The sequence below is a fragment of the Salmo salar genome, chromosome 02 (assembly GCF_965601325.2).
Source record: "Salmo salar chromosome 02, fSalSal1, whole genome shotgun sequence".
NCBI classification, from domain to species: Eukaryota; Metazoa; Chordata; class Actinopteri; order Salmoniformes; family Salmonidae; genus Salmo; species Salmo salar.
Window position 1 is genome coordinate 85,090,267 of NC_138292.1, and position 24,166 is coordinate 85,114,432.

At 40.6% G+C, this 24,166-nt stretch overlaps 1 protein-coding gene across 2 annotated transcripts; it reads left to right on the forward strand.

Moving 5' to 3' along the window:
• Nucleotides 1-563: 563 nt before the first annotated feature.
• Nucleotides 564-22,354, forward strand: LOC106592500 (uncharacterized). Of its 2 annotated transcripts, none has more exons than XM_045711145.2 (2): nt 564-1,185; nt 21,078-22,354. In XM_045711145.2, exons 1-2 carry the CDS (start codon nt 786-788, stop codon nt 21,899-21,901), a joined length of 1,224 nt encoding a protein of 407 aa, XP_045567101.2. In that variant the 5' UTR covers nt 564-785; the 3' UTR covers nt 21,902-22,354. The 2 variants fall into 2 exon arrangements, with proteins under 2 accessions (XP_045567101.2, XP_045567096.2); XM_045711140.2 differs by lacking the exon at nt 21,078-22,354 and adding an exon at nt 11,166-12,484.
• The last annotated feature ends 1,812 nt before the right edge of the window (nt 22,355-24,166 follow it).

Sequence of the window (24,166 nt, forward strand, 5' to 3'; positions counted from 1 at the left end):
AGTTTGGACCTACTCAGTACTGTTACACCTTGTAGGAGCAGTTTGGACCCACTCAGTACTGTCACACCGTGTAGGAGCAGTTTGGACCCACTCAGTACTGTTACACCGTGTAGGAGCAGTTTGGACCCACTCAGTACTGTTACACCGTGTAGGAGCAGTTTGGACCCACTCAGTACTGTTACACCGTGTAGGAGCAGTTTGGACCCACTCAGTACTGTTACACCGTGTAGGAGCAGTTTGGACCTACTCAGTACTGTTATACCATTTGGACCTAGCTACCTTATTGGGATATTATCTGTTTGTTTGATTGATTTCCTAAATGCAGATGTACAGTAGTATGGTAGGGTGTTTTACATTCTCACTCATTAAAGATATTCACTAATCAACACATGCTTCTCTTTGTACGTAACAATATAATAATATTATATCATGAAATAAATGAAAACCTGCTTTTTGTCTAAAAATAAAATAAACATTTCCCTTGACTGTTACCCTCCCACCCAGCAGATGGCGATGTGCCTGTTTCAGGCAATGCTGCCAGTGTGACGTATAATCTAATGGACGGGACGCTTCTTCAACAACAACGGCGAGTTATCCACCTCTGTAGCTTTTAGCCAACATAGCCGAAAACATTCAAGCTCTTTATAAGCTTTCGGTGTATATTAGCCACTGTGTTTTAAACACACTTGTCGTATCTACTAGTTAGTTACCCAATTTAATATTTACGTTGTTGTTAGTCAGCTAGCTGGCTGAGTATATTAGCAGTAGTGCTAGTCTAGTCACTAATGCTAACTAGTTATCTAGCTAACATCCCAACCATGAGCTCACTAAACGACGCCACCACTTCCAAAGAGGGGATCTGCTGGTTGGAGAAAGAAACTCTGGGGCTGAACATTGTCGTGAAAGAGGAGAAGGAAGAAGAGGATGTCACAGTAAAACAAGAAGCAGAGGGTGAGGCTGTTACAGTGAAAGAAGAAGAGAAAGAAGTTAAATTGACAGAAGGTGAAGAAGTGTTCAAAGTGAAAGAGGAGGATGTTACAGTAAAAGAAGAGGAGGAAGAGAAAGAGGAGGTGACTGTCACAATGAAAGAAGAGGAAGACATTTTTGGAATGAAGGAAGTGGGGGAGATTACTGTCACATTGGAAGAAGAAGAAGAAGAGGAGACAGGAGATCTGATTAACAACCGTGAGTAATATCTTAAAAACAGGGGTACAAACTCTGCAGTTGTTGAACCGATGTGTGGTTTTAAAGGGGCATTCTACTGAAGTTCTACACTTTAATAGTTCTGTGCAGTAGGAATTGTGAAAGCTACAAAGAGTGGGGGGCGGCCAACAAAACGTTTGTGGATCAAATGCTTCCCGTTATATTTTTCACAACATTTGTTAACATCTGTATATCTCTTTGTTTTGCTCAGTGTCTAAAAAGCGAAAATCTTCTCATGTGTGATTTCAAATGATGAAATGATGAAGAGGACAGAATCAAGACAATGAAGGATCATTTTGATCTGGATGAAAGGTATAAAAAAAATAATTACCACAGGTTATTTAAAATCCTTAATAGTATTTTGATGCACCTGTGCATCAATCTAAGTAACATAATAAAAATAATCCCCATCAGAATCCGTTAGTTTAAACTAGAGATATTGGGACGCAACATGGGCTGAGTCTTAATCCAGCACGTCTGCCTATGTTGGCCTTCCGCAACTGCGATGGAAGATGGCCGAGCTACAAATCACATTTTATTGGTCACATGCGCCGAATACAACAGGTGTAGTAGACCTTACAGTGAAATGCTTACTGACAAGCCCTTAACCAACAATGCAGTTTTAAGAAAAATCCAAGTTAAGAAAAATATTGACTAAATAAACTAAAGTTTAAAAAAAGTAACACAATAAAATAACAATAATGAGGCTATATACAGGGGTACTGGTACTGAGTCAATGTGTGGGGGTACAGGTTAGTAATGAGGCTATATACAGGGGGTACCGGTACCGAGTCAATGTGTGGGGGTACAGGTTAGTCTAGGTAATTGAGGTAATATGGACATTTAGGTAGGGGTAAAATGACTATGCATAGATAATAAACAGTGAGTAGCAGCAATGTAAAAAAAATGGTGTTTGTTAGACTATGAGACATCCTGAAAATCAATATTCTCACGAAAACGTCTGTAGCGTCCGAACTGTTTGGCCTTCAAAACTATAATGACCATTCTATGGAAAAGGTAGACTCTTTTCTTCCGTTTTGCTCTACGACCCATTCATCTGAAGGTAACCCATACAAATGAATGGAAGTATGGAGAAATATATAGATATTAAACCTTCATCTGAAGGTAACCCATACAAATGAATGGAAGTATGGAGATATATATAGATATTAAACATTCATCTGAAGGTAACCCATACAAATGAATGGAAGTATGGAGATATATATAGATATTAAACATTCATCTGAAGGTAACCCATACAAATGAATGGAAGTATGGAGATATATATAGATATTAAACCTTCATCTGAAGGTAACCCATACAAATGAATGGAAGTATGGAGATATATATAGATATTAAACATTCATCTGAAGGTAACCCATACAAATGAATGGAAGTATGGAGATATATATAGATATTAAACATTCATCTGAAGGTAACCCATACAAATGAATGGACGTATGGAGATATATATAGATATTAAACATTCATCTGAAGGTAACCCATACAAATGAATGGACGTATGGAGATATATATAGATATTAAACATTCATCTGAAGGTAACCCATACAAATGAATGGACGTATGGAGATATATATAGATATTAAACATTCATCTGAAGGTAACCCATACAAATGAATGGAAGTATGGAGATATATATAGATATTAAACCTTCATCTGAAGGTAACCCATACAAATGAATGGAAGTATGGAGATATATATATAGATATTAAACATTCATCTGAAGGTAACCCATACAAATGAATGGAAGTATGGAGATATATATAGATATTAAACATTCATCTGAAGGTAACCCATACAAATGAATGGACGTATGGAGATATATATAGATATTAAACATTCATCTGAAGGTAACACATACAAATGAATGGAAGTATGGAGGTAGTTTTGTGCCAACAAAAATAAGTGGTTAAATGTGTGTCCAAAAAAAACGAAATATTTCCTGATCTTGTTTATATCTGCTAGATCAAGGACAGACACTTCAAAACCTTATTCCTTATTAATAAACATTTTGACCGTCTCTTTTTTTGCCATTTATGAATGTGTTATTCAATGCGTTTCTATGGGCTATAGTAATAAAGGCCAAATTCAATATTTAATCAAATAATGTTTAAATATTTTGGGGGGGATACCTAAAGGGGCCCTATAATTATAAATCAAATTGCTAAATGATCCATGGCATAACCATCTTAAAACAAGTCCATATGTTAGCTCAGTCAATTCTTAATCTAATAGCTAAATGATCAACAGCATAACCATCTTAAAACAAGTCCATATGTTAGCTCAGTCAATTCTTAATCTAATAGCTAAATGATCAACAGCATAACCATCTTAAAACAAGTCCATATGTTAGCTCAGTCAATTCTTAATCTAATAGCTAAATGATCAACAGCATAACCATCTTAAAACAAGTCCATATGTTAGCTCAGTCAATTCTTAATCTAATAGCTAAATGATCAACAGCATAACCATCTTAAAACAATTCCATATGTTAGCTCAGTCTAAAAGCACCAACATTCCTAATGTTGGAAATTATGGAGAAATGACCATTTCTGTCTAACAGTTACACTGTTTCTTTTCTTAACCTTTTGTAACACAAGTTGATGTTTTAAATTCCCTTTTTCTGCGAAATTGTATGTTTACAAATATGATTTTGTATGTTTTTCATCTTTTGAAAGTTATTTTGATACATTTCATCCATTCCATGTTATTCATTCAACGTTTTGAGTTTCTGTGATACTCAGACTGAGAAATGGGCCATTTTTGCTCTCAAAATCACCCTTTTTTTAAAATTAAATAAAATGTTATGTTTTAAGTCCACAACGATGCTTACACCACATCAGGAGATCAATTTTGAGGTCTGGGAAAATGTTTTAAATAACATTTTGGGCTGTAGTTACCCTTTAATTAATGCACCTGGCAAGAGGCTATTTATTTAGCTGTGTTTTTGTAGCTCACATGTGATGGTAGAGTTAGTGAAACATATACCCACTGGATTGATGACAATAATCATGATACCATTCTGCCGCGTAAGCAGAGGCTACTTTTGGAGTAAACATTTAATTAAGAAGGTTTTTGGGAAAGCCTTTCCATCTACCAGAAGACGTCAGCATCATCGCAAACGGTTATACAAAGTGGTAGACGTGCGGACCACACACACGTTGCCTCTTTAGAAAGTTACAGGAAATACGAATCACAGATGCATTCTGTTCATGTCTTGTGATCAACTTGGGCAAATGAATACATTTTATATACATTTAGTTGATTCCCTACTGGATTTCAAATCATCATTACCACTTCTATGACATGGGACGTTGAAGCTCTCTCCCTCCTCTGTCTACAGAGCACACAGATTGTACCGGGAGGGGGTACAGACTACGATTCCCTGTCAACATTCACTCTGTGAGGTGCCTCTCCTCTCAATAGATGGCTAGAATATGCATATTGTTCATTCTAGCAGGAGAGGGCTCGACAGACTAGCCAGTTAAAACTGTTAGATGAAAAGTATACCTAGTAATATGAAGTGGGTAAAATAGTGGGCTGAAAATGAGTGTAACTGGCTGATTAGCCGACGGCCAGCGCTGATGGAAAACAGAGTTTAGTACAATTGAGCTCAGTACAGTACAATAACGCACATTATAGTGTGTTCAACTCTAGTGTGTAATGAACTCTACTATACTCTACTATCTGAGCGATACTCCACTCTAGTGTGTAATGCCCCCCACGAGCTCTCACCGGGTATGACCTCTACCCTATACTGAGCTATACTCAACTCTAGTGTGTAATGAACTCTACTATACTCTACTATACTGAGCTATACTCAACTCTAGTGTGTAATGAACTCTACTATACTCTACTATACTGAGCTATACTCAACTCTAGTGTGTAATGAACTCTACTATACTCTAGTGTACTGAGCTATACTCAACTCTACTATACTGAGCTATACTCAACTCTAGTGTGTAATGAACTCTACTATACTCTACTATACTGAGCTATACTCAACTCTAGTGTACTGAGCTATACTCAACTCTACTATACTGAGCTATACTCAACTCTAGTGTGTAATGAACTCTACTATACTCTACTATACTCTACTATACTGAGCTATACTCAACTCTAGTGTACTGAGCTATACTCAACTCTACTATACTGAGCCCCCTAGGGTGACTCCACTCTCTTCTGGCCTCCACCGTACTCTACTCTACTGTACTCTGCTCTACTGTACTGTACTGTACTCTACTCTACTGTACTCTACTGTACACTTCTGTACTGTACTCTACTCCACTGTACTGTACTGTACTCCACTGTACTGTACTCTCCTCTACTCTACTGTCCAAACTTGTGAACCCAACTGTGGTTTATGAATACTATGATTTCCCATTGTAGGCAATTCAATTGCAGAAATTCCGTTACTGATTTTTCAGAAATGTTGATTTGTATATCTTATCAAAGACTAAACAAAATATAAATGCAACATGTAAAGTGTTGGTCCCATGTTTCATGAGCTAAAATAAAAGATCCCAGAAATGTAATTTCTCTATAATGTGGTGCACAAATTTGTTTACATCCCTGTTAGTGAGCATTTTTCCTTTCCCAAGATAATCCATCCACCTGACAAGTGTGTCTTTGGTTAAACAGCCTGATCATTACACAGGCGCACCTTGTGCTGGGGAAAATAAAAGGCCACTCTAAAGTGTGCAGTTTTGTCACACAACACTCAAGTTTTGAGTTTTGAGTGAGCGTGCAATTGGCTTGTTGACTGCAGGAATATCCACCAGAGCTGTTGCCAGAAAATTGAATGTTCATTTCTCTACCATAAGCCGCCTCCAACTTTGCTTTAGAGAATATGGCAGTACGTCCAACCGGCCTCACACCCGCGGACTACGTGTAACCACGCCGGCCCAGGACCTCCACATCCAGCTTCTTCACCTGTGGGATCGTATGAGACCAGCCACCCGGAAAGCTGATGAAACTGTGGGAAACTGTGCACAACCAAAGAATTTCTGCACAAACTGTCAGAAACCGTCTCAGGGAAGCTCATCTGCATGCTCATCATCCTCACCAGAGTCTTGACCTGACTGCGGTTCGGCATCGTAACCGACTCCAGTGGAATAATGCTCACCTTCATTGGCGACTGGCACGCTGGAGAAGTGTGCTCTTCACTGATAAATTCCAGTTTCAACTGTATCGGGCAGACAGTGTAGCGTTTATGGCGTCGTTTGTGGGCGAGCGGTTTGCTGATGTCAAGGAATTGCATTTTATCGATAGCAATTTGAATGCACAGAGATACCATGACAAGACCTTGAGGCCCATTGTCTTAGGCCCTCCATCGTTAAGACGGTGGATGAATCAAATGACCCTCCATCGTTAAGGTGGTGGATGAATCAAATGACCCTCCATCGTTAAGGTGGTGGATGAATCAAATGACCCTCCATCGTTAAGACGGTGGATGAATCAAATGACCCTCCATCATTAAGAAGGTGGTGGTTGAATCAAATGACCCTCCATCGTTAAGACGGTGGATGAATCAAATGACCCTCCATCGTTAAGACGGTGGATGAATCAAATGACCCTCCATCGTTAAAACGGTGGATGAATCATCGTTAAGATGGTGGATGAATCAAATGACCCTCCATCGTTAAGGTGGTGGATGAATCAAATGACCCTCCATCGTTAAGGTGGTGGATGAATCAAATGACCCTCCATCGTTAAGACGGTGGATGAATCAAATGACCCTCCATCGTTAAGATGGTGGATGAATCAAATGACCCTCCATCGTTAAGACGGTGGATGAATCAAATGACTCTCCATCGTTAAGACGGTGGATGAATCAAATGACTCTCCATTGTTAAGACGGTTGGATGAATCAAATGACCCTCCATCGTTAAGACGGTGGATGAATCAAATGACCCTCCATCGTTAAGGTGGTGGTTGAATCAAATGACCCTCCATCATTAAGAAGGTGGTGGTTGAATCAAATGACCCTCCATCGTTAAGACGGTGGATGAATCAAATGACCCTCCATCGTTAAGATGGTGGATGAATCAAATGACCCTCCATCGTTAAGATGGTGGATGAATCAAATGACCCTCCATCGTTAAGACGGTGGATGAATCAAATGACTCTCCATCGTTAAGACGGTGGATGAATCAAATGACTCTCCATTGTTAAGACGGTTGGATGAATCAAATGACCCTCCATCGTTAAGACGGTGGATGAATCAAATGACCCTCCATCGTTAAGACATCGTCATATATACACTACCAGTCAAAGTTTTAGAACACCTACTCATTCAAGGGTTTTTCTTTATTTTTACTATTTTCTACATTGTAGAATAATAGTGAAAACATAAAAACTATGAAATAACATATATGGAATCATGTAGTAACCATGCATTCCAGGTGACTACCTCATGAAGCTGGTTGAGAGAATGCCAAGAGTGTGCAAAGCTGTCAAGGCAAAGGGTGGCTATTTGAAGAATCTCAAATATAAAATCTATTTTGATTTAACAATTTTTTGGGGGTTACTACATGAGGATGATTGAAATGAATAATTATTTATTAACAGCAAGCTGGAGAGGTCACAGTCAAACTGAAATGAATCATTGTTTATTAACAGTAAGCTGGAGAGGTCACAGTCAAACTGAAATGAATCATTGTTTATTAACAGCAAGCTGGAGAGGTCACAGTCAAACTAAAATGAATCATTGTTTATTAACAGCAAGCTGGAGAGGTCACAGTCAACCTGAAATGAATCATTATTTATTAACAGCAAGCTGGAGAGGTCACAGTCAACCTGAAATGAATCATTATTTATTAACAGCAAGCTGGAGAGGTCACAGTCAAACTGAAATGCATAAAGTACCGGTCTGCAGGGAGCTCCTCCGGGGCAGTCCTGTTAGATCTCTTATATACTGCTAACACAGACAAGTTATAGTTGCATGATTTAGCTTATTCGTCATTCACAGTTGATTCATCATTAACCTGTTAGGGCTAGGGGGCAGTATTTGCACGGCTGGATAAAAAAAATTACCCGATTTAATCTGGTTACTAATCCTACCCAGTAACTAGAATATGCATATACTTATTATATATGGATAGAAAACACTCTAACGTTTCTAAAACTGTTTGAATGGTGTCTGTGAGTATAACAGAACTCATTTGGCAGGCAAAACCCTGAGACATTTTCTGACAGGAAGTGGATACCTGATGTGTTGTATTACCTTTAAACCTATGCCATTGAAAAACACAGGGGCTGAGGAATATTTTGGCACTTCCTATTGCTTCCACTAGATGTCACCAGCCTTTACAAAGTGTTTTGAGTCTTCTGGAGGGAGATCTGACCGAACAAGAGCCATGGAACGATGATGGCCCATTAGACACCTGGCGCGCGAGTTCATGTTGGGTACCCTCGTTCCAATACGTTATAAAAGAGAATGCATTCGTCCACCTTGAAGATTATTCATGTTCTGGTTAAAAAAGGCCCTAATGATTTATGCTATACAACGTTTGACATGTTTGAACGAACGGAAATATATTTTTTCCCCTCGTTCATGAAGTGAAGTCCGGCGGGCTTAGATCATGTGCTAACAAGACGGAGATTTTTGGACATAAATTATGAGCTTTTTTGAACAAAACTACATTCGTTATGGACCTGTGATACCTGGAAGTGACATCTGATGAAGAGAATCAAAGGTAATGGATTATTTACATAGTATTTTCGATTTTAGATCTCCCCAACATGACGGCTTGTCTGTATCGCAACGCGTATTTTTCTGGGCGCAGTGCTCAGATTATTGCAAAGTGTGATTTCCCAGTAAGGTTATTTTTAAATCTGGCAAGTTGATTGCGTTCAAGAGATGTAAATCTATAATTCTTTAAATGACAATATAATATTTTACCAATGTTTTCTAATTTTAATTATTTAATTTGTGGTGTTGACTTGACTGCCGGTTATTGGAGGGAAACGATTTCCTCAACATCAATGCCATAGTAAAACGCTGTTTTTGGATATAAATATGAACTTGATAGAACTAAAAATGCATGCATTGTCTAACATAATGTCCTAGGAGTGTCATCTGATGGAGATTGTAAAAGGTTAGTGCATCATTTTAGCTGGTTTTATGGTTTTGGTGACCCTGTCTTTGAATTGACAAAACATTACACACAACTCTTGTAAATGTACTGTCCTAACATACTCTAAATTTATGCTTTCGCCGTAAAACCTTTTTGAAATCGTAAAACGTGGTTAGATTAAGGAGATGTTTATCTTTCAAAGGGTGTAAAATTGTTGTATGTTTGAAAAATTTGAATTTTGACATTTATTTGGATTCAAATTTGCCGCTCTTGAAATGCACCTGCTGTTGATGGAGTGCACCACGGGTGGGACGCTTGCGTCCCACCTAGCCCATAGAGGTTAACGTTTGGTTCATGCATGTGACAGACCAATACCTCACGAGGCTTCTTCTCCAAGCTGAGACCTTGAAACTGAGATATCCCTTTCATTCTCAAAACAAGGGTCTGGGCGTATTGCCAAATTGCAGATACTTATAGTGAGGGTTCGTTCAATCAGTCACTTACATGAACACAGACATTGGTTATTAGAAAAGCACAAACATAACATTTTCCATCACAATAGCATCAGAGAGGAAGAAGTGAAGCGAGAGGTTTCACTCTCGTCAAAATATGCCTAATGCATTTCTATCGGCTTATTTTGGACCAGAACTTGTCGCCTGCCTTCACGCCATTGGGACAACTCCCATTGTTAGGGCGGAGACTTGAGAATTTTGTCATAATATACAGATCTCTGATAGTATTTTCTTGTTGTCACATCCTTTTACTGTTTGGGGAAAAAAATGTAACAGTTTGTTGACTGCTTAATAAGGGTGGGTTAGTCGACATCAAAATTAATCAAAATTTGTATCCCTAGACAAAATATCTTTCTGAAACAGAAATGGCTGTAATAATCTTGTTTACATGGACACATCTGAACTCAGTTTACCTGATGGCACTGATAAATGCAGAAATATCGCCTTTTCAAAATATATCTTCTGCCACAGCTATTATGTTATTTTTGTGAAGCATATTTGATTCTGAGTTCAGACATATACTGTATAACGTTATGTGAAAACGACTTCTGAGACGCAAACCTTTAGTTGTTTCCGGACTCACTTCACTCGCGCTAAAGGCTCGCAAACATTTAGTTGTTTCCAGACTCACTTCACTCGTGCTAAAGGCTGGCTCGGGTGGTGCTAGCACATGCACAGCTGGAACGCAGAATAAGGTGTTTACATGATAATTAACTTAACCCCTTATGTACCATTCTAGCCCCATCTTAACGTAACCCCTTATGTACCATTCTAGCACCATTTTAACTTAACCCCTTATGTACCATTCTAGCCCCATCTTAACTTAACCCCTTATGTACCATTCTAGTAACAACCTAACAATTGGCCACTATCTGTCATTATAGCAAGTAACGGGAGAATACATTTGCATAAATACATATTTTCAAACATTTCTATTGAATAATAAATCACCACAATAAGTTCTATACATATTTTCTGTACAAACAAAATGCAGAGGTCAGAGAGGCGGATAGCAAAGGGTTTGAACAAGTCCCTTCTGTTACAAACCAAATATTTGACTAGAAGCATGGGGTAATAATGTCTAGATGCTTTTTTTCCAGTGGAGATTAGTTGATGAATTTCCTGGCAGGGCTGTGGGACAGTGGATGTGTAGGAATAATTCAAATGGAACTGTTAACAGCCATTACCCGGGCAGTATTGTGAATAACTAACGGCTATTAACCAATCGGCATCAAGGATCCAAATGTACGGTTTATAATGAGTCTAGATTAAACCTCATAGGAAGAGAGTTTTATCATGTGGAGGTTTCATTCAGGTCTCTCTGTTTAACTAAATACTCTGTCTTTGGCAGGAGAGAGACCAGACTCTCACTCTGACAGCAGTAAGAGGGCTTCAGGGGAACCAGACCCAGAGACTCCCAAACCAGTGAGACGACTCAACTGCTCCCAGTGTAATAAGAGTTTTAAGTTGTCACGGTACCTAAAAATACATCAGAGGACACACACAAGGGAGAAACCTTTTCTCTGCTCCCAGTGTGGAAAGAGTTTTACCCAGTTATGGAGCCTGAACAAACATAATAGAATACACACAGGAGAAAAGCCTTACCGCTGTTCCCATTGTGGAAATAATTTTAGGTCGTTAGATAAGCTGAAGGAGCATGAGAAGACACACACAGGGGAGAAACCATACCATTGCTCCTTGTGTGGAAAGAGTTTTACCCAGTTAGGAAGCCTGAAAGAGCATGAAAGGAAACACTCAGGAGAAAAGTCTTTCCAATGTCCCCAGTGTGGAAAGAGATTTTCACGATCACAGCAACTAAAATCACATGAGAGGACACACACAGGGGAGAAACCATACCACTGCTCCCAATGTGAAAAGAGTTTTACCCAGTTAGGGAGCCTGAACAAACATAATAGAATACACACAGGAGAAAAGCCTTATCCCTGTGCCTATTGTCCAAAGAGATTTTCAGGATCACAGGATCTAAAATCACACGAGAGGACACACACAGGGGAGAAACCATACCACTGCTCCCAGTGTGAAAAGAGTTTTGCGCAGTCAGGGAGCCTGAACAAACATAATAGAATACACACAGGAGAAAAGCCTTACCCCTGTGCCCATTGTGGAAAGAGATTCTCACGGTCACAGGACCTAAAATCACATGAGAGGACACACACAGGAGAAAAGCCTTACCCCTGTGCCCATTGTAGAAAGAGATTTTCACGGTCACATGACCTAAAATCACATGAGAGAACACACACAGGAGAGATACCTTACCATTGCTCCCTGTGTGGAAAAGATTTTTTCCATTTAGGAAGTCTGCGCAAACATAAGAAGAGAAAACACTCTGGGGATGTGTGTACCCATGTTCCCATTGTGTAATGAATATCAGGTTGTTAAATAAAAAATACATTTTCCCAGACAGAAGACCTGAAATCACATCATAGCATAGACAGGCAGTGTTCTGACTTGTTAGACTGTTGTTTTATGCCACATTAAATCATATTGTTTATATGAAATCATTCTCTAGAATAGGCCTGTTTTTAGTTTTTGAGACAATTTTGAAATGTATTTTATTTTGATTCTACACTGATATATTGGATACATGTAAGAAACCTTACATGTTCATGATATGATTTGGATATTATAAAATGTAAATTATAAAATGGATGAATATTGTGTGTATTTCTTGATTCTAACCTTAAAACCTCAGGACATTTAGTTGTTTGGTTTACAGCGTGTCAGTCAGAACTTCAGGAGAGGTCTTCTGAGTGGGTGAGTGGATGGCTGGAAGGTAGACAACACAACATGTCAGTCAGAACATCACTAGAGGTCTTCTGAGTGGGTGAATGGATGGCTGGAAGGTAGATAACACAACATGTCAGTCAGAACATCACTAGAGGTCTCTTCTGAGTGGGTGAATGGATGGCTGGAAGGTAGACAACACAACATGTCAGTCAGAACATCACTAGAGGTCTCTTCTGAGTGGGTGAATGGATGGCTGGAAGGTAGATAACACAACATGTCAGTCAGAACATCACTAGAGGTCTCTTCTGAGTGGGTGATTGGATGGCTGGAAGGTAGATAACACAACATGTCAGTCAGAACATCACTAGAGGTCTCTTCTGAGTGGGTGAATGGATGGCTGGAAGGTAGATAACACAACATGTCAGTCAGAACATCACTAGAGGTCTTCTGAGTGGGTGAATGGATGGCTGGAAGGTAGATAACACAACATATCAGTCAGAACATCACTAGAGGTCTCTTCTGAGTGGGTGAATGGATGGCTGGAAGGTAGACAACACAACATGTCAGTCAGAACATCACTAGAGGTCTCTTCTGAGTGGGTGAGTGGATGGCTGGAAGGTAGACAACACAACATGTCAGTCAGAACATCACTAGAGGTCTCTTCTGAGTGGGTGAATGGATGGCTGGAAGGTAGACAACACAACATGTCAGTCAGAATACCAATCACTTAGATCAGGGTTTCCCAAACTCGGTCCTGTGCCCCCCCCCAACTTCGATCAATTAGCTCTTTAAAAAAAGGTATTGAACAGACTTTGAGGAATTGTTGGTTTGCTCCGGTTGGTGGGTGTGGCTTGAAGCAATGAGTGACGCATTAAGGGCAGCAGTACATTTTGAACCCAATGATTTTTCAACTAGTTGCTCAGTACAGCACCTATTTCTGTTAATTGATCGTTCCACTGCTTTTGTTTGTACTGAACGCAGCTCAGTACTGTTACACCGTGTAGGAGCAGTTTGGACCTACTCAGTACTGTTACACCGTGTAGGAGCAGTTTGGACCTACTCAGTACTGTTACACCGTGTAGGAGCAGTTTGGACCTACTCAGTACTGTTACACCGTGTAGGAGCAGTTTGGACCTACTCAGTACTGTTACACCGTGTAGGAGCAGTTTGGACCTACTCAGTACTGTTACACCGTGTAGGAGCAGTTTGGACCTACTCAGTACTGTTACACCGTGTAGGAGCAGTTTGGACCTACTCAGTACTGTTACACCGTGTAGGAGCAGTTTGGACCTACTCAGTACTGTTACACCGTGTAGGAGCAGTTTGGACCTACTCAGTACTGTTACACCATGTAGGAGCAGTTTGGACCTACTCAGTACTGTTACACCGTGTAGGAGCAGTTTGGACCTAGCTGCTTATTGTGATATTATCTGTTTGTTTGACTGATTTCCTAAATGCAGATGTGCAGTAAGTTTTTTTGCATTCTCAATCATTAAACATTTTTGATTTTATTTAACTAGGCAAGTTAGTTAAGAACAAATTCTTATTTACAATGGCGGCCTACCCCTTGCCAAACCCGGACGACACTGGGCCAATTGTGCGCCGCCCTATGGGACTCCCAATCACGGCCGGATGTGATACAGCCTGGATTCGAACCAGGGACTGTAGTGGTGCCTCTTGCACTGAGATGCAGTGCCTTAGACCCGCTGCGCCACTCGGGAGCCCAAATATCTGCACTGATTAACATATGCGTGTCTTTCTACGTTTCCATATAATATGATCATTTATTGATATGAATAAAAACATAACTTTTTGTCATCAATGTCCGTGTCCAAAGGATCCTCCGCTGTCTTCCTCTTCTTGCCATTGGAGGAGCTGGGTCGGGGAGATGTGGTGGAGGTTGATGGAGTTGCAGAGGGCACGGGGGCACCTGGACGTGGGTTGGGTGTTGGTGAGAAGGGACGTTGGGGAGAGGGGCCGGAGAGGTGATGAATCAAGGGGCGATGAACCACCTGTGGATGGGCCCTCAAAACCCCACCCTCCAGCACCTACAAGCATAATCCTATGATAACACAGGCACTGAATATTTCCCGCTCACAATTTCTCCCATCCAGAAAAGAGCTGATTTCACGTGCTGAACGAAAATAAATGCAACACACAACAATTTCAAAGATTTTACTGAGTTACATTTCATATAAGGAAATCAGTCAATTGAAATAAATTCGTTAGGCCCTAATGTATGGATTTCACATGACTGGGAATAGAGATATGCATCTGTTGGTCACAGATACCTTAAATAAAAGGTAGGGGTGTGGGTCAGAAAACCAGTCAGTATCTGGTGTGACCACCATTTGCCTCATGCAGCGCGACACATCTCCTTCACATAGAGTTGATCAGGCTGTTGATTGTGGAATGTTGTCCCACTCCTCTTCATTGCCTGTGTGAAGTTGCTGGATATTGGTGGGAACTAGAACACATACACATCGATCCAGAGCATCCCAAACATGCTCAATGGGTGACATGTCTGGTGAGTATGCAGGCCATGGCGGAACTGGGACATTTTCAGCTTTCAGGAGTTACCGATCTTTGCGACATGGGGCCGTGCATTATCATACTGAAACATGAGGTGATGGCGGCAGATGAATGGCACGACAATGGGCCTCAGGATCTCGTCACGGTATCTCTGTGCATTCAAATTGCCATCGAAAAAAATGCAATTGTTGTCCGTAACTTATGCCTGCCCATACGTACTGCCAAATTCTCTAAAACGATGTCGAAGGTAGCTTATGGTAGAGAAATGGACATTCAATTATCTGGCAAAAGCTCTGGTGGACATTCCTGCAGTTAGCATGCCAATTGCACCCTCCCCCCAGAAATTTGACGTCTGTAGCATTGTGTTGAGTGGCCTTTTATTGTTCCCAGAACAAGGTGCACCTGTGTAATGATCATGCTGTTTAATCAGCTTCTTGATATGCCACACCTGTCAGGTGGATGGATGATCTTGGCAAAGGAAAAGTGCTCACTAACAACATTCTTCAATAGAACATCACAACATTCTTCAATAGAACGTCGCAATATTCTTCAATAGAACGTCACAATATTCTTCAATAGAACATCACAACATTCTTCAATAGAACATCACAACATTCTTCAATAGAACAACACAACATTCTTCAATAGAACATTACGTGTTGTGTTTATATTTTAGTGTCGTGTAGGTTAGCTAAACATCAGATCACAGTGACTGTACAAAAATACCCGGCTGCATGATGATTACTTACCGTATCTGGCATATTGGTGTCTGTCTGACGATGTTTCACGTGAACACGAAGCCTGACAGTCAGTCTCCTTTACCCTTTTCGGATTGCAAACATCACCTTTCTCCATGTTTCTTTGATATCAGTATGGGTGTTCAAATGTCATATCTCCCTCCAGCTGTTGTCTTTTGCTTGTCTGAATACGACCGCATCAAAGGGTTGTAAAGGTTCTCGTATTGTCTCACCAGCGCACACAGACACTCCTCCAAACGGGACGTAATTGCGCTTAGCAAATCACAAAATAAAATGCACAAAAAAGGAAGCTTGCAAGTAGCAGTGGTGTAAAGTACTTAAGTAAAAATACTTTTAAGTACTACTTAAGTCGTTTTTTTGGCTACCTGTACCTTACTTTACTATTGATGTTTTGACAACTTTTACTCCACAACATTCCTAAAGAAAACGATGTACTTTTTACTGCATACATTTTCCCTGGCACCCAAAATAATGTACTTTTTACTGCATACATTTTCCCCAAAAGTACTCGTTACATGACGAATGCTTAGCAGCAGGAACATTTTCCTATTCAAGCACATGAAGAGAACATCCCTGTGATCCCTACTGCCTCTTATCTGGCAGACTCACTAAACACAAATGCTTCGTTTGTAATTTTACCCCTGGCTATCCGTAAATAAAAAAAATACAAAATGAAAATCGTGTTGTCTGGTTTGCTAAATGTTAGGAATGTGAAATGATTTATACTTTTATTTTTGAAATTACATTTACTTTTGATACTTAAGTATATTTAAAACAATTATTTTACTCAAGTAGTATTTTACTGGGCGACGTTCACTTTTTCTTTAGTAAGTTTGACAATTGGGTACTTTTCCCACCACTGGCACGTAGTAGAAGCAAAGTCGCAGAACGTCCATCTGTGTTTATACCAGAAGGGATACCGGAAAAAAATGTGACGTAGACACGGGCGGATCTTCCGTTGCAAAACTCTCTCAATACTGCCCCTCAATCTTCGCAGTGGAACGGTACGTTGGGTATCAATTTCCAGGTAGAAAAAAAACTGCTTTGAATGACAGAGCGTATTACAAGGAGCCGCCCCTTTTGTAACGAAAAACGACATTGCCACACTGCGCTAAGCTCCGTCGGCCCTCTGCGTATTGTCTGCAAACCCTTTTAGTTTACGAACTGAAACCAGAATGATACAACGATGAACCACCAAATGCACATCCCATTTCTGTTAGAAAATTGAGAAAGAGGCGGAGTTGGACAGTTTTTTTGTGTGCCCAAAGCCAACCTTTAAAGCTACACGAGTGGGCGGGCACCAAAAAAAACGTTACTGGATGAAATACTTCCCATTATATTGTTCTGTCGTGCTTTGTTTAGTCTCTATACTCAACATCTCATGAGAGCTAAATGTGATTGTGAATCTCTGTAATTTGTTTTTAAAATTAAAATGGTGTCTTTACGTCCGTCATATTTTAGCTATAAGGTAAGACAGACTCATCTGATTGAAATCTGTATGGTATTGTTAGCTCCTTCATATTTTAGCTATAAGGTAAGACAGACTGATCTGATTTAAAATATCTATGATACCACATCATATAACCTGTTATTACCACCAACTCATGTCTGATTTCGACATGAAGACATGAAGACATGGAAGGATCATTTGGATTAAGTGTTCTATAGACACAGGCCCCACAGGTTATTACAGGTTATATAGACACCGGCCCCACAGGTTATTACAGGTTATATAGACACCGACCCCACAGGTTATTACAGGTTATATAGACACCGACCCCACAGGTTATTACAGGTTATATAGACACCGGCCCCACAGGTTATTACAGGTTATATAGACACCGGCCCCACAGGTTATTACAGGTTATATAGACACCGGCCCCACAGGTTATTACAGGTTATATAGACACCGGCCCCACAGGTTATTACAGGTTATATAGACACCGGCCCCACAGGTTATTACAGGTTATATAGACACCGGCCCCACAGGTTATTACAGGTTATATAGACACCGGCCCCACAGGTTATTGAATCAACAAGGCACGAGAACCTGCGGATTATCCTGAAGTGAAAACACAACTAAGTGCTGCAAGCATTTCGCTACACTCGCATTGACATCTGCTAACCATGTGTATGTGACCAATTAAAATTTGATTTGATTTGTTCTTAGGCATGATACAAAGTGGGGGGAAACAATGGTGTGTTATTCATAATAACTTGGGTTTGACTTCCTTATTGCTTTCATAAAATAATGATTATTATATTATAAAGTTGCAGGAGGTCGGAGAGGCAGATAGCAAGGATTATACAACTCCCCTCTGTTCCAAACCAAATGTTAGGCTAGTAGCCATGGGTTAATGATGTCCCTCTGTTCCAAACCAAATGTTAGGCTAGTAGCCATGGGTTAATGATGTCCCTCTGTTCCAAACCAAATGTTAGGCTAGTAGCCATGGGTTAATGATGTCCCTCTGTTCCAAACCAAATGTTAGGCTAGTAGCCATGGGTTAATGATGTCCCTCTGTTCCAAACCAAATGTTAGGCTAGTAGCCATGGGTTAATGATGTCCCTCTGTTCCAAACCAAATGTTAGGCTAGTAGCCATGGGTTAATGATGTCCCTCTGTTCCAAACCAAATGTTAGGCTAGTAGCCATGGGTTAATGATGTCCCTCTGTTCCAAACCAAATGTTAGGCTAGTAGCCATGGGTTAATGATGTCCCTCTGTTCCAAACCAAATGTTAGGCTAGTAGCCATGGGTTAATGATGTCCCTCTGTTCCAAACCAAATGTTAGGCTAGTAGCCATGGGTTAATGATGTCCCTCTGTTCCAAACCAAATGTTAGGCTAGTAGCCATGGGTTAATGATGTCCCTCTGTTCCTAACCAAATGTTAGGCTAGTAGCCATGGGTTAATGACGTCCCTCTGTTACAAACCAAATGTTAGGCTAGTAGCCATGGGTTAATGACGTCCCTCTGTTCCAAACCAAATGTTAGGCTAGTAGCCATGGGTTAATGATGTCCCTCTGTTCCAAACCAAATGTTAGGCTAGTAGCCATGGGTTAATGATGTCCCTCTGTTCCAAACCAAATGTTAGGCTAGTAGCCATGGGTTAATGATGTCCCTCTGTTCCAAACCAAATGTTAGGCTAGTAGCCATGGGTTAATGATGTCCCTCTGTTCCAAACCAAATGTTAGGCTAGTAGCCATGGGTTAATGATGTCCCTCTGTTCCAAACCAAATGTTAGGCTAGTAGCCATGGGTTAATGATGTCCCTCTGTTCCAAACCAAATGTTAGGCTAGTAGCCATGGGTTAATGATGTCCCTCTGTTCCAAACCAAATGTTAGGCTAGTAGCCATGGGTTAATGATGTCCCTCTGTTCCTAACCAAATGTTAGGCTAGTAGCCATGGGTTAATGACGTCCCTCTGTTACAAACCAAATGTTAGGCTAGTAGCCATGGGTTAATGATGTCCCTCTGTTCCAAACCAAATGTTAGGCTAGTAGCCATGGGTTAATGACGTCCCTCTGTTACAAACCAAATGTTAGGCTAGTAGCCATGGGTTAATGATGTCCCTCTGTTACAAACCAAATGTTAGGCTAGTAGCCATGGGTTAATGATGTCCCTCTGTTCCAAACCAAATGTTAGGCTAGTAGCCATGGGTTAATGATGTCCCTCTGTTCCAAACCAAATGTTAGGCTAGTAGCCATGGGTTAATGATGTCCCTCTGTTCCAAACCAAATGTTAGGCTAGTAGCCATGGGTTAATGATGTCCCTCTGTTACAAACCAAATGTTAGGCTTGTAGCCATGGGTTAATGATGTCCCTCTGTTACAAACCAAATGTTAGGCTAGTAGCCATGGGTTAATGATGTCCCTCTGTTCCAAACCAAATGTTAGGCTAGTAGCCATGGGTTAATGATGTCCCTCTGTTCCAAACCAAATGTTAGGCTAGTAGCCATGGGTTAATGATGTCCCTCTGTTCCAAACCAAATGTTAGGCTAGTAGCCATGGGTTAATGACGTCCCTCTGTTACAAACCAAATGTTAGGCTAGTAGCCATGGGTTAATGATGTCCCTCTGTTACAAACCAAATGTTAGGCTAGTAGCCATGGGTTAATGATGTCCCTCTGTTCCAAACCAAATGTTAGGCTAGTAGCCATGGGTTAATGATGTCCCTCTGTTCCAAACCAAATGTTAGGCTAGTAGCCATGGGTTAATGATGTCCCTCTGTTCCAAACCAAATGTTAGGCTAGTAGCCATGGGTTAATGATGTCCCTCTGTTACAAACCAAATGTTAGGCTTGTAGCCATGGGTTAATGATGTCCCTCTGTTACAAACCAAATGTTAGGCTAGTAGCCATGGGTTAATGATGTCCCTCTGTTCCAAACCAAATGTTAGGCTAGTAGCCATGGGTTAATGATGTCCCTCTGTTCCAAACCAAATGTTAGGCTAGTAGCCATGGGTTAATGATGTCCCTCTGTTCCAAACCAAATGTTAGGCTAGTAGCCATGGGTTAATGATGTCCCTCTGTTCCAAACCAAATGTTAGGCTAGTAGCCATGGGTTAATGATGTCCCTCTGTTCCAAACCAAATGTTAGGCTAGTAGCCATGGGTTAATGATGTCCCTCTGTTCCAAACCAAATGTTAGGCTAGTAGCCATGGGTTAATGATGTCCCTCTGTTCCAAACCAAATGTTAGGCTAGTAGCCATGGGTTAATGATGTCCCTCTGTTCCAAACCAAATGTTAGGCTAGTAGCCATGGGTTAATGATGTCCCTCTGTTCCAAACCAAATGTTAGGCTAGGAGCCATGGGTTAATGATGTCCCTCTGTTCCAAACCAAATGTTAGGCTAGTAGCCATGGGTTAATGATGTCCGTATGCTGCTATGCTTTTCTTCCAGTGGAGATTGGTTTATAAATGGCCTGGCAGGGCTGTGGGACAGTGGAGATTAGTTTATAAATGGCCTGGCAGGGCTGTGGAGATTAGTTTATAAATGGCCTGGCTGGGCTGTGGGACAGCGGATGTTTAGGGATAATTCAAATGGAACTTAACAGGTATTACCAGTGGATTATCGTGAATACCTAACAGCTACCAACCAATCAGCATCCATGATCCAAACTACCCATTTTATAATAAGGGATCTAGACTGGATTAAAGCTCATAGGGAGACAGATTAAAAATGTGGAGGTTTTATTCAGGTCTCTCTGTTTAACCAAATACTCTGTCTTTGACAGGAGAGAGACCAGACTCTCACTCTGACAGCGAGAAGAGTCCTTCAGGGGAACCAGACCCAGAGACGCCCAAACCAGCAAAACAACATCACTGTTCTCAGTGTGGAAAGAGATTTATCCAGTCATCGCATCTGAAAGATCATAAGAGAATACACACAGGAGAAAAACCTTTCCAATGCTCTCAGTGTGGAAAGAGTTTTACCCATTTAGGGTATCTGAAATCACATGAGAGGAGGCACCCAGGAAAAAAGCCTTTCCACTGCTCCCAGTGTGGAAAGAAGTTCTCCATGTCAAGTAACCTAAAAAAACATGAGGGAATACACTCAGTAGAGAAGCCTTTCCACTGTTCCCAGTGTGAAAAGAGTTTTACACAGTTTGGGCAACTGGAAAAACATAAAAGAATACACACTGGAGAGAAGCCCTACCTCTGCTCCCACTGTGGTAAGAGTTTTACCCAATCAGGTACCTTGAAATCACATGAGAGAACACACTCTGTAGAGAAGCCTTTCCAATGCTCTCAGTGTGGAAAGACGTTTTCCCAATCAGGTACCCTGAAATCACATGAGAGAACACACTCTGTAGAAAAGCCTTTCCAATGCGCTCAGTGTGGAAAGGGTTTTACCCAGATGGGGAGCCTGAAAAAGCATGATAGAACACACACAGGGGAGAAGCCTTTCCAATGCTCTCAGTGTGGAAAAGGTTTTACCCAGATAGGGAGCTTGAAAGGTCATGAAAGAACACAGCACATACAGGGAAGAAGCCTTATCACTGCCCCCAGTGTGAAAATTATTCTAATTTATCTGGTTAGGGCACCTGAAAGAACATAATATAACACACACGGGAGAAGCCTTTCCAATGCTCCCAGTGTGGGAAGGGTTTTACCCAGAGAGGCTTGCTGAAAAGCCATGAAAGAACACATACATGGGAGTAGTGACGGGGAAGCGAAGCGTTTAGGTTTTCCAGCCAATCGTGTCAAAAATAGGTACATTACTCAACGCTTTGATCAACACAGTGTACACTATTGGCACCTGCTGGTCAAAATAATTTAGAGCAGGCATATTATTGTAGAGGACGTCCCACGCCCCATAGCGTGCGCAGTGTTTTTTGTCTTCTACCAAACCAATCAGGTGGAAGCTAAGCTTCCGACTGTTTTTGTTTGTCACATGAAATCAAATAAGTACAATGCAGGACTCAAATATAAATGTTTTATTTCAAAACATGAGCTGAATATGGAGTCAGTTTCAATGTATACACACTGTTATTAAATTGTCATTTTCTAACTCTGGCTCTGTGTTTCCTGTGTGTGTGTCATTCCTCAAAGACTACACAATATTGAGTGCCGTTTCAACATGATGCATTTGCTCCAATCGCTGGTCCTCTGATGATTTATATCTTACAGAGTGGCTTTAAGGCAATAGTCTGGTCACATCTAACAGAGTGGCTTTAATAGTCTGGTCACATCTAACAGAGTGGCTTTAATAGTCTGGTCACATCTAACAGAGTGGCTTTAATAGTCTGGTCACATCTCACAGAGTGGTTTAAGGGAATAGTCTGGTCACATCTGGTTAATGTTGAACATGGATAAGTAGTCATCTAGGCTATATCTAATCTGTATGATATTTTACATGGATAAGAAGTCGTCTAGGCTAAATCTAATCTGTATGATATTTTTCTGGTCTAAATCTAATCTGTATGATATTTTTGTGGTCTAAATCTAATCTGTATCATATTTTACATGGATAAGAAGTTGTTTAGGCTAGATCTAATCTGTAGGATATTTAAAAAAAATATGTATTCGTCCTGGCTGAGTTATTGTCTGAGTTAATTTAGTTTTTTCCCCTAAATGAAAATATACTATACCTACAACCTAGGGATTCATATTTTCTCGAAAATCTACCAAGAATCCATTGACATAGCACAAAAATCTACCAAGATTCCCAAGAGTCCAGGGACATACCACAAAAATCACAAGTGCCTGTTTAAAGTGTTTACAACTTTGTGGTGTTGAAAACACAAACCATGTTGAAGCGCCTGAAGTCGGTATCCTTTGCTTATTGGTTGTAAGGTAAATTGGCACAGTAACCTGTTGCTGGAATATTCATTGAAAATATTTTATATAGTTATAAGGAATAGTATGTTCACATCTTACGTAAGTATAAATGTGAAATGTATTCCTATTCAGCATCTACATGGAGATAATTATTATCTGTAAGCAGTGAGGAAAACCCATACTTTGAAATGAATTGTTATGACATTGAATTGTTATACGATTGAAGCCCCTAAGACCATCAAAAACTTTTACAGATGCACCATTGAGAGCATTCCGTTGTGCTGTATCACCACCTGGTATGGCAACTGCACCACCTGCAACCACAGGGCTCTCCAGAGGGTGGTGCACACAGCCCATCACATCACCGGGGGCACACTGCCTACCCCTCAAGACATCTACAGCACCCGGTCACAGGAAGGCCAAGAAGATCATCAAGGACTTCAGCCACCCCGAACCATGGCCTGTTCACCACGACACCATTTAGAAGGCGGAGAATGTACAAGTGCATCAAAGCTGGGGCCGAGAGACTGAAAAGCAGCTTCTATCTCCAGGCCATCAGTCTGTTAAATAGTCACCACTAGCCAGCCTCTACCCAATACCCTGCCCTTAAAACCTCTTAGTTATCCCTTCATGCGGCAATCCCTTTAGCGGGATCGATTTGACAACATCCGGTGAAATTGCAGAGCGCCAAATTCAAACTAGAGAAATATCAATATTCAGCATTCACGAAAATATAAGTGTAATATATCAAAATAAAGCTTCACTTCTTGTTAATTCAGCCGCTGTGTCAGATTTCAAAAAGGCTTTACGGCGAAAGCACACCATGTGATTATCTGAGGACAACGCCCCGCATACAAACACATGAAAATAATTTTTCAACCCAGGCAGGTGTGACCCAAAAGTCAGAAATAACGATATAATAAATGCCTTACCTTTGAAGATCTTCTTCTTTTTGCAATCCCAAATATCTCCGTGACACAATGAATGGTCGTTTTGTTCGATAAATGCCTTCTTTATATCCCCAAAATGTCCATTTATTTGG

What these genes read in the sequence shown, in the direction of transcription:
- LOC106592500 (XM_045711140.2), top strand. Translation starts at nt 786, where the DNA reads ATGCTAACTAGTTATCTAGCTAACATCCCAACCATGAGCTCACTAAAC. An exon ending in AGGAGATCTGATTAACAACC is followed by an intron (nt 1,186 to 11,165) that starts GTGAGTAATATC and finishes TGTCTTTGGCAG; the next exon opens with GAGAGAGACCAGACTCTCAC.